The 11,256-nt window shown below is 50.5% G+C and overlaps 1 protein-coding gene across 1 annotated transcript; it reads left to right on the plus strand.

The window, feature by feature from the left end:
- The first annotated feature begins 802 nt into the window (after positions 1 to 802).
- SHH (sonic hedgehog signaling molecule) lies at positions 803 to 10,048 on the plus strand. The gene is made up of 3 exons (XM_031616091.2): positions 803 to 1,350; positions 5,361 to 5,622; positions 9,295 to 10,048. Exons 1-3 carry the CDS (start codon positions 1,042 to 1,044, stop codon positions 9,993 to 9,995), a joined length of 1,272 nt encoding a protein of 423 aa, XP_031471951.2. The 5' UTR covers positions 803 to 1,041; the 3' UTR covers positions 9,996 to 10,048.
- Positions 10,049 to 11,256: the final 1,208 nt, after the last annotated feature.

Here is an 11,256-nt window from a genome sequence, read left to right on the forward strand (position 1 = left end):
GAGGTGTGAGAGCCGAGAGAGCCGCTCGGAGCGCAGAACAAAGCGCAGCGCTGTGCCATCCCTGACCGCGGCCACTTCCCGACTCGCTGCGTTATTTTCAATGGGGACCGCTCTGATTTTTATTTATTTACTTATTTGAAAATAAACGCTGCTGAGACGTCCGCGTGATGCAGACTGGCGGCCAGCTGCCTCCTCCTATCGGTTTTTCCTTCCTCCAAAGCAGTCATTTATCAGCTAAAACGTGACTGTGGTTCAATGCGCGGCTGTACGAGGGGAGCGTTGTCCCTCGCCATGGGAAGAAACCTGTTACAAAGCCCCCGAGGTGGGCTCACCCTCACACGGCACTGTTTCCCCCTGAGCTCTACCATTTCCCCAGTAGGTTTCTATTTGCGGGGCTCCCCGATAATTCGGCATTTTATGAACTGCCCTCAGAAGCCCGCCTCGCACCCCTCGAACCTGATGTATTTTGCATTTATTATTATTATTATTGCGCAGAGGCGTCTGTTCCCCTTACTGACAAATGTACCATTCTGCCAAGAAAGTTTTTATTTTTTTTTTTAAGGGGGGAAAAAAAAAACCAAAAAAAAAAAAAACAGCGTGTAATTGATGTTATCCCAAGAAAGCGCAATCCCCGCCCCTTTCAGCTCCGAGCCCTTCAGGTAAAAGGAAAAAAAAAAAAATCTTTCAAGAATTTGTTGCCTTTTTGAGGGTTAAAACATCAGAAGACAAGCTTGTCTCGCCTTGGCCAATCAGCTCTCGGCCCTGGCAGCTATAATATAGAACTAAAGGCAGACTCCTCTCACAAGCGTCTTGCTTTGCTACCATTAAAATCAGACCCTTTTTGTCTCTCGATTGCTGTCTCCCGACCAAACTCCGATGTGTTCCGTTATCAGCGACCTAAAGGCTGCCATTCCAGCACCTGTCTTGCTAGGGATCGGTGGATAGTATACGATCAGAAAGCAGACAAGGACATAGGAGGAGAGAGAGCTCTAGAGAGACAGCCAGGGATAGGCACAGAGAGCTGTGAAGTAATTGGATTCAATGGACGAAATGCTGCTGTTGACAAGAATTCTCTTGGTGGGCTTCATCTGCGCTCTTTTAGTCTCCTCTGGGCTGACTTGTGGACCAGGCAGGGGCATTGGAAAAAGGAGGCACCCCAAAAAGCTGACCCCGTTAGCCTATAAGCAGTTTATTCCCAATGTGGCAGAGAAGACCCTAGGGGCCAGTGGAAGATATGAAGGGAAGATCACAAGAAACTCCGAGAGATTTAAAGAACTAACCCCAAATTACAACCCTGACATTATTTTTAAGGATGAAGAGAACACGGGAGCTGACAGACTGATGACTCAGGTAGAGCCACAGAGATACCTGTATTTGTGTTTGTTAACCTCTCTGAGCACCCCTAAAGGACGCATCTGTCTTAGCATTTTTTTGGGAGTCCCCCCTTTCCCTCCCCTCTTCCCCCCGCCCTCCAAACTCGGCTACTTTCCCCGTAATGTCAATGCCATCTCTCAGACAAGTTAGCGGGGCCGGAGCCGGCGGTGGGGGTTCGGTGCGATACCCGCCGGCATCGCCATGGCGTTCCCTGGAACTTGGGCAGGGACAGCCGCTCGCGTTCGTCCCCACGGATGCACTTTGCTCAAACGAACCGCATCCAGCGCGGAGTACCGCGGGCGCGCAGTGACCGCTGGGCCGCTCGTTCCCGTCGCCGGCGGAGCCCCCGCTCGGGTTTATCGCTCGGGTTTATCTTTCTTTCTTTTTCTTTTTCTTTCTTTCATTTTTTTTTTTCCTTTTTTTTTCCCCCCGCTGTTTCATTTCATTTTACCCTTCATTATTTTATTTATTTTTTTTTTTTCCCTCGCGAGCGTATTCTATATTTAGTAGGCATGCAGTCGTGCACTCACAAAAGGCAGCTGAAGCCGGATCGACCATGGCTCTCCTGATTCCGTATGATAGAGCTCGTATTGCAATACCATCATTTGCGATTGTGCCCATCAGAGCGTAAATATATTGATATTTCTTTAAGGATGCTCGCCGTCAGCGCTCTGGTACTTCCATAGGGGAGGGACTTGCAACTTATCGGCATTGCATCACCTTCGGGTTTAAAAAATCTGATGGCACAAGGTTTACAACCGGGTAAATATTAGATCTCGGGCGGAATCGGATTGCGGAACCATTTTATGCAAAAAGAGAGAGAGAGAGAAAGAGAGAGAGAGAGAACCTCTTCGAGAGTCACCTCGTAATTATTATTCATGCTCACCAGAGAGCTCGGTGAAGTCAATTGCTCTGCCAATCCCGGAGTTTCTCAAACTACATGCAATCTAGGCATTGGAAATGGGTTTCCTCCAAATATAGGTCAACGGCGCTTTTTTAATATTAATACATTTAAGCCCCACCTTCAGCGCTAGAACAGGACTCGCGGGGAAGGACGAGGCGGGGAGTGGACGCGGAGGGGGTGCGGGGAAAGGCGGGGGAGGAAGGGGGGGAATTTCCCAAACTCTCCCCTCTCCTCGGCCTGATTTTCCGCACGTTTGCCGGCTCTCCCGGGGCGCGGGGCCACCATCTCCTCCCGACCACCTTAAATCTCCGCGTACCTCGGAGCGCGGCGACGCGCCTCTGCCGGGGCGGAGCGCGGAGCTCCGAGTGCGGTGCGCGGAGCTCAGAGCGCGGAGCTGCAGCCCCCGCGCCCCGCTGAGCGCTCCTCCGCCCTCTCTGCCTCCGCATCTCGTATTTTCAGCTCCACTTAACTCCTCTCTCGCCCATCGATCGCGCCGGCTCGGGTTTCACCCTTCCCTACGCGAACGGAGAGGAGGAGGAGGAGGAGGAGACGGCGGCGGCTCCGCGGGAGATGGGCTCCCGGCGGGGCACAGCGCGGCGGTGCGGGCGCGGAGGAGCGGTGCGGGCCGGGGGCGGTGCGCGGATGCCCTCCCGGGGCACGGCTCCAGCCGCATTAGCCGGCAGCGGGTGAACTCCTGACCTTCTGTCAACTTCCCTCAGACGAACGGAACGAAAACAAATAGTTTTTTTTTTTTTTTTTTTTGCTTTTTCTTTCTTTCTTTCTTTTTTCTTTTTCTTTCGGGTTGCCGTGCTTTAAGGCACAAAGAGGGAAAAGGGCTGGGTTTGGGCAGAGGGGAGCAGAGGAGAGGGGTCGGATTCGGGGGTTGTCGTCCCGCAGCCCCCCGCCCTTCGCCTCGAGCCCTTCAGGCATGGAAAGATCTTCCCCCGGAGAGAATTGTTAGACTCGGGGAATAGCCGCCGAATGCATTAGCCGCGGGTTAATATTAACTTCGGAGGGGGGTGGGAAAAAAAAAGGCAAACAGAGCTCGGTAAGTCGGGTTCTCAACTTTGCAGGTGACAACAGCAGTTTGCTGAGGGCTGCCCCTCCCTCCCCCCCATCCCGGCCATTGGCTGGATTCGGCCGGGAGATAAGGAGGCCAGGTCAGCACGATAAAGCTGGAATTTGTATGAAATAAAATAGCCATCTCGCCTAACGCGGGCACACGGCGGTGCGCGATGGGAGGAACTCAGAGATCAGCTTGGCATTTAGGAAGCCCACCAGGTTGTTTACACTGACAGGTACCTGTTAAGTGTTTCCTTCAAGCAATTCATTTGTGAAGAGATTAGGAGCTGGCAGGAGAGGGCTTGTTGAACAACTTCGCCTCCACACAAAGCGTCGGCGGAGGCAGCCCTGCTGAGCTTCACGGTGGCTGAACAGAATTGGGCTTGATTTGTGGCACACGACCCGATGAATTAATAAATAGTCTGGGCTTCACGGCTTTTGACTCCGACAATCCAGCTCAGGCAGAGTGAAAGGGAGGAAAGTCCTTTAGGAGGCCGTTCCCCTGCTTGATTCCCGGCTCTTTGCGTTCTCCGGGCCAGAGGCCGGGAGGGAGACCCGCCACGAGGGCTGCTAGCATGATATGCTGCTATCATGATATCCTCGTATAGTGATATCTTTCTATCGTGATATCCTGGCACTGAGATATCCTGCTACCGTGATATTCTGCTATCCCGATCTTATAAAACCCTGACGTCCTGCCATCCCCATACCTTGCTTGTCCCCGTACAGCTCTGCAGGAGCTCCCAGCTGTGCAAAGGGGGAAAGTAAAAAAATCCCCTCTGCTTCCCCGTGCTCTGCTGCAGGGAATGGGCTGAAAGCAGCCTCCCTGGCTCTTTGCACTGAGAGCTAGGCCACAGAGTCCAAAGTGAGCTCGTGATTGCCTTTGGTATCTCTTGGGGCCATGTGTGCTGCTGGAATTGCTTTTGATGGTGGTGATAGACACACGGGAAGTTTCTCGTTGAACAATCTTGTCACGTCCCTCGGAGTGGGGTCGGAAAAGGGGTGGCCACACTTGGCCCTGCTGGGAGCTGGGAAGGGGCCTTTGTGGGACAGGGCATCCCACTTGGGGCTATATGTGAGGGAGAGCTTCTGCTTGCCTCTTGCTGTGGCTTTACCCCATGTGCATCCGTGCTGTTTGTAGCCATGAGTTATTTCCCTCTGAAAAAGAAGGGATAGGTTGGCCTTGTGTGTGGTTTTTCTAGCTGTGTGCCCTTCAGTCAGATGTTTTCAGTGCAAATTTCTTATGTCTGGGAGCAGCTGCAAGTCCCTCTCCCTGTAGAGCTGTTCATTCCCCCTCATTGACCCACACACCAATCCTCTACACTTTCAGGGCTCCGTATGGAGCTCACCCTGAATCTGCCCACAGTGCAGCTCTAGGTGAGCCCAGCAGCTCGGGGGTGTGAAGGAAAACCCTGTAGCACTTCCCTAAGGGGCCTGAAGCCTCTCATTGCACACAAAGGCCCCTCAGCATCCCTGTAACTCCTCTGCTTGGTCCTCTCTTGCTTTCCATCTTCCCTCTCTGAGCCGTGTTATCGTACATCCGTGCCGAAAGTGGAGGGAAAGCAACCAGCCCACGCTGCTTTGAGGACTCTAATGAGTGATGGGCGAGGAAAACAAAACAAAACAACACACAAAAAAAGTAGCACATAAAGGCTGTTAACGTGTATTGAGACTCCTTTCAACAGAGAATTAAGCTGAAAAGACTCAGGGAGACATTCCGGGGAGAATCCGTGACTCCCAGATATATGGCGAGTGTTTGTTCTCGGCAGAACTTTGTTCTGGGAAGGGGACAGGGCACTTAGAGCAGGAATGTGGGGCTTTGAGTCCGCGCACTCCGGCTGTGGGGCAGGTGATGGGGAGGGGGCGGCGTTGCGGTGTTTCACCCCTTCTTGCTCCCTTTGGCTGGAGAGGAAGGGCAGGATGCGACCCTAGGGATGCGGGGAGGCTGTGGGAGCATCTGATCCCGGTGACAGCACCGTCTCCTCAACGCGCTTTTTCCTGTGTCCCCATGTCCCTGCAGCGCTGTAAGGATAAACTGAACGCCCTGGCGATCTCGGTGATGAACCAGTGGCCCGGGGTGAAGCTGCGGGTGACCGAGGGCTGGGACGAGGACGGCCACCACTCCGAGGAATCGCTGCACTACGAGGGTCGCGCCGTGGACATCACCACGTCGGATCGGGACCGCAGCAAGTACGGGATGCTGGCCCGTCTCGCCGTCGAGGCCGGCTTCGACTGGGTCTACTACGAGTCCAAGGCGCACATCCACTGCTCCGTCAAAGCAGGTGAGGCGGGGGGAGACGCGCTGGGGACACCCCCAGACTCTGTGCCCCAATTCCCCGTCCCATCAGCCCTGCCCGCCCCGTCGGGGTCCGGAGCTGAGCGCCCGCCTCTGAGGCACACGTGGGAGGGGAGGGGGGAGACAAAGAAGAAGGGGAGGGGGCAAGAAAGAAAGAAAGAAAGAAAAAGAAAGGAAGGAAGGAAGGAAGGAAGAAGCCCAGCCAGCTGCAGCACCTCCTGCCAGCGTTAATTTCGCTGTCAGTTTGCCCAGCCTTCCCACCACTGCCACACGCCCTTCTTCTCCCTCCGTGGGATCCGAGCTCTCCCCATCCGAAGCGATCGCTCATCTCGGGGCGGGAGCGGGCCGGGAAATGAGCACCGAGCGCGGCCCCTCCGCCGGGAGCCGCCGGGAAATTCCCAGCGCCCGATACGAGCGCATCTCTTTCTGCCTCCCCTCCCTGTGCTTACAACGCCACACGCTGTCTCAACCTGGGAACAGCTCGTGAGAAACCCCGAGCTGCGTTTGACGCTTCTGAAACAAAATTATTGTCGTTTTGATTATTTTAAGTGAACCCCTTGGCGTGTGCCAGCCTCCGGGCCCGCCTCCCGGTGCTGTACAGCAGTGTTGTGAGAGCATCTTCCAGCCTGGAGAGTGCTGCAAGTGTCAAGAAACACTTGGCTGCAAAAGAAAATAATGGGCTTTCTCCAAATTTATCGATTTACTTCGAAACAGCAAGTAAACAGCATTGGCTTCACCACGCCAGTCTGTAACTGGGTCCCGATCCACACCAGGACTTCTCCAACCCATGAGGGCTTTGTCCTGGGAGCCCGACACTGCTTTTGTTCATCTCCCCATCTTCGGAGGCTCTGCAAAGCTGCCGGTCTCACAGCGATACGAAACATCCCTTTCAATAGCAAGGATGGGCTTTATGGCTCAAGGTGTCTGATTGTGGCGCACAATAACCTTATTCCGAGCGCCCACCCTAATCCACCTCCATGTATATTTCATAGGAGAGGAGCGACCCCGAGCTGCTCATTGAGATTCCGCACACGCGGACTTTGGGGTGACATTTAGTGCGTGTCAGGCGGGGTCGTGTGACTGTACCACGCGGGTTGCAAGGGAACGGGCTTGAATTCCACCCACTAGGTCTGGTTTCAAACTGTGGAAACCTCGTTTCATGACGGAGCATCTTATGAGAAGATTAAACCCCATAATGGCAGGCAGGAAGATTCTTTATCTAGATCTCTGTTTGCAAAAAGTATGATCCCGGAGACTGGAATGCAAAGAAGAGTTTCCCCAAGGCCTGAATTATTGTCACTGGGACAGGGGAGGGAGAGGCAGGGGTGGTAAAAGGGACATTGATAATGCGCTGCGGCAAGTATTTAGAGCGAGCTTCTACATTTAAAATTCAAATACACATCTTGAGTGCCTTGGAAAAGTGGCTCTGCTGTGCAAATAGTGCTTGGAAGGTCCTGGGTTTTTTGGAGAGTATGTGTGTGAATTGGCACATAGGGTTTCTGCACCTGAACAAATAGGGAGGGGGAGAAAAGGGGGGGAAGAAGCTGGGAAAAAAATGGAAGTGTCCTCTCTTCCAAGAGTGTCTGCATTTATTACATGAATCAGAATGACAATGCTGATCCTTTATTGGATTTTAATTAGAGAACCCAAACAAGCGCTGCTCAAAGAAGCAGATTTTCACACCTCAGCCAATTCACTGGCATGTTTGTAGAGCTGCTACACTACTAGATCTATTCATCAAGTCCCTGAATATGCAAACAAAGCTCAAGCCAGACCTTTGGTGCGGGCTTGTACGAAGGTGTAGTTTGCTAGCAGAGGGCTCCACATAAAGCACATAGCTTGTTTGTTGCCATGTCCTCTCTGAAGAGGCCTTGGAGATCTCGCTGCTTCATTTCTGAAAGAGAAGTGATAAAGTCGTTAGCAAATCAATAATGTTCTAATTTTCGCCCTTCCTGTCCTTCCTGAGAAAGTCATTAGGAGATGCTCAGAGTGTTTATGTAAATCATGATAGCTTCAGCACTGGCCACAGAAGGAAAACATAAAATCTGACAACCTTTAGGAGATAAATTACCAGGACTCTAAACTGGCACAGTGAGTAACTGGGAGAAACCAAGGGAAGGCAAGGGAAGGATCAGGAATGCAGGTCAGCTGCAGCAAAGGCACTTGATAGCCTATGGTATCATGGGCTACAATCCAGTGCAGAGAAGTGAGACCCTGCAGTCCCTATGCTAGGCCTGGAAATCAGAAGCAGTCCTTTCAAACTGCACTGCACGAGGCTAAAATTTCCAAAAGGAATTTGCAGAAGAGACTTGAAATCCATCAAGTCCTCTCACTGTTTCTGATCTGTTAAAGCCTACAATTATTTTTCCTGGTAGCTCTCAAAAAGCAGCAGTGGTAGCTACAGCATTCAGTGTCAAAACCCTGAACAATTCCAGCAACAGCTGAGCATGTGTTCAAGAAACATGGAAGTGTGGTGCCTGGGGACTTGGCTTAGTGGGCAGTAACGATGGTAGCTGGGAGGTTGAACTAGATGATCTTAGAGGTTTTTCCAGCCTTAATGATTCTATGATTCATGTGAAGGAGGTATCTGGGTTGGATGCAGGCATAGGGATGCCCTGGGACCATTAACTCAGGACAGAATCCTGGTGGAGTGAAGTAGTGAAAGAGAGGGTTTACGTGTCGTGAATTGAAGTCCTGGGGACTGCAGGGCAGTGGTGTTATAGGGAATGGGGTGCAAACCCCAGAAATGAGAAGGCAGCAAAGGCTGGGACTGTACAGTGTAATGGTGGAACTTGCACCGTGTAGGCTGTGAGCGGAGGGCTTGACAAATTGGGCTTCTGTTCTTTCCACGAGAAAGCTATCCTTCTGCCTTGCAGCATTTGTACTTCTTCAGTACAAGGTGCCATGAGCAGCAAGCAGGGTCCGAGAGCAGGAGAAGACACACTGCTTGTAGGCCTATGCACTACCTGCTGGTATCTGTGAGGTGCAAGGCAAATGGAACCCAAGTGAGAAGTACTTCCAGAAAAAAAGAAAAAAACCAACGCTTATTCTGGAACAACTATTTCAGCAGAAAACTTTTGACTATCTTGCTCAAGGAGGTGAATGCAACTGGCAGGGCTTGTAACTCAGCAGGAGGTCAAGCATGGTGGCATGGTGCCGGAAGGGACTCTTGTAGCCAGATGCAATGGGGACATGCTGGTTACCAGTGTTGGTGGTGCTGGGGAAGAGCAGGTTCAGGGGAGACCTAATCACTTTCTATTAGAAGAGGTTGTGGCAAGGTGAGGGCAGCCTTTTGTCCTACCAGATAGCAGCAGTTGGATGAGAGGGAATGGCCTCAAGTTGAGCCAAGTTCAAGTTGAATATTAGGAAAAGCTTTCTCTTTGAAGGAGTTGTCTGGCATTGGCACGGGCTGCCCAGGGAGGTGGTGGTGGACTCACCGTCCCTGGAGATGTTCATGAAACGTGGAGATGTGGCACTGAGGGACATGGTTTAGTGAGCAATACTGGTGGTAGGTGGATGGTTGGACTTGATGTTCTTAGAGATCTTTTCCAAACTTAATGATTCATGGCTCTACGCTTAGGGCATGTTGGGAAATGTGTCCCTGCACCCCATCCCATTGGTCACCCCTCTAACCCTTTTTGTCTCTCTCCTTGTGCAGAAAACTCAGTGGCAGCCAAATCAGGAGGCTGCTTCCCCGGCTCGGCCACAGTGCACCTGGAGCACGGCGGCACCAAACTGGTGAAGGACCTGAGCCCTGGAGACCGCGTGCTGGCTGCTGACACGGATGGCCGGCTGCTCTACAGCGACTTCCTCACCTTCCTCGACCGGGAGGACGGCTCCCGAAAGCTTTTCTACGTCATCGAGACGCGGCAGCCCCGAGCCCGGCTGCTGCTGACTGCGGCCCACCTGCTCTTTGTGGCCCCCCAGCACAACCAGTCGGAGGCCACAGGGCTCACCAGCGGCCAGGCGCTCTTCGCCAGCGATGTGAAGCCTGGCCAACGCGTCTATGTGCTGGGCGAGGGCGGGCGGCAGCTGCTGCCGGCATCTGTGCACAGCGTCTCATTGCGGGAGGAGGCGTCGGGAGCCTACGCCCCGCTCACCGCCCAAGGCACCATCCTCATCAACCGGGTGCTGGCCTCCTGCTACGCCGTCATCGAGGAGCACAGTTGGGCCCATTGGGCCTTTGCACCATTCCGCTTGGCTCAGGGGCTGCTGGCCGCCCTGTGCCCAGATGGGGCCATCCCTACCACCAGCACAACCGGCATCCATTGGTACTCACGGCTCCTCTACCGCATCGGTAGCTGGGTGCTGGATGGTGACGCGCTGCACCCGCTGGGCATGGTGGCATCGGCCAGCTGAGAGCGGCTGGAGAGGGACAGAAATGGAGTGTGGGAGAGAGAGAGAGAGAAAAAAAAAAAAAAAGGGGGGGAGGTTGGGGAAGGAAAAAAAAAAAAAAAAAGGAAAAAAAAAGAAAAAGAAATAACCCAAATGGAAAGAAAACAGAAAAAAAAAAAAAAAAGCAACAACAAAAAAAAAGGAAAAATAATACATATTGTTAAAAGAGAGCACGGATTAAGGCTTAAAAATAATAATAATAAAATAATAATAATTAAGTAGGACAGTCCAAAGTAGACTTTAAGGGAAACAAAGACCCCGGGAAGTTCTGTTCCGTTTAGTTTATAAATATATATATATTTTTATTTGTTCTTTTGTTGTTTTGTTCATTGTTTTGTTGTTGTTGTTGGTTTTATTTTTTCCTCCTCTCCTGGATATTTATTTCTTTGGTATGTCGAATAGATGTTTTAAATGATATGAACCGGACCTTCAAGAGCCTTAAATAGTTTCTTTGATAATTTATTATCATGCGAACTGTTCTCACAGGGGAAAAAATTATTTTGTGAGGCCGAGCAAAACTGCGCAGAGTCTATTTTTCTACATGTCACGTGTGTCCTGACTTTCAGAAAGCAAAATTCCGTACTTTCCCATCTCTCCATTACGTTGCTCCTTCATTTCAGCGAGTCTAGAGAAACAAGCAAGCGAACAAATATACAGAAAAGAAAGACAAACTTCATGGGGGTCCGTAAATTATATTTTTATACACAGAATTGTAAATTAGATTTTTTTGAGAGATCAATACTTAACTGAATCACATTTCGTTTTTTGAAATAGTGTAAAATATGAGAATATATTATTTTAATTTAAATAGTTTCAAATGTAACGTCATTTCCTGTATTGTTTTCCATGTCTCTTAAATATTTTTGCTCTGTAAAAAAACAAAACAAAACAAAAAAAAAAACGAAAAAAAAACCAACACCATTTGGCCACGTTCATGGAAGTCAAGACTGTTACACAAACTCTTCATTTGCAAAAAAAAAAAAAAAAAAAAAAAAAAAAGAAAGAAAGAAAGAAAAAAAAAAAAGGAAAAAAAAAAAAAAAGCCGTAAGAAACTTTGTTATTTTTAACTTCAAGAAAAAATTTATTAGAAAATAATATTTTTTAAGAAGCGCACATGGCAGCAATTCTGTGACGGTGGAGACGGTAGTTTGTACAGAGGGGAGAAAAGGATGTTTTGCATTAATAAATTGAGAAATAACTGCTGTAAATTTACTAAAATGTATTT

The sequence above is a fragment of the Phasianus colchicus genome, chromosome 6 (genome assembly GCF_987193195.1).
Source record: "Phasianus colchicus chromosome 6, bPhaCol1.hap1.1, whole genome shotgun sequence".
NCBI lineage: Eukaryota > Metazoa > Chordata > Aves > Galliformes > Phasianidae > Phasianus > Phasianus colchicus.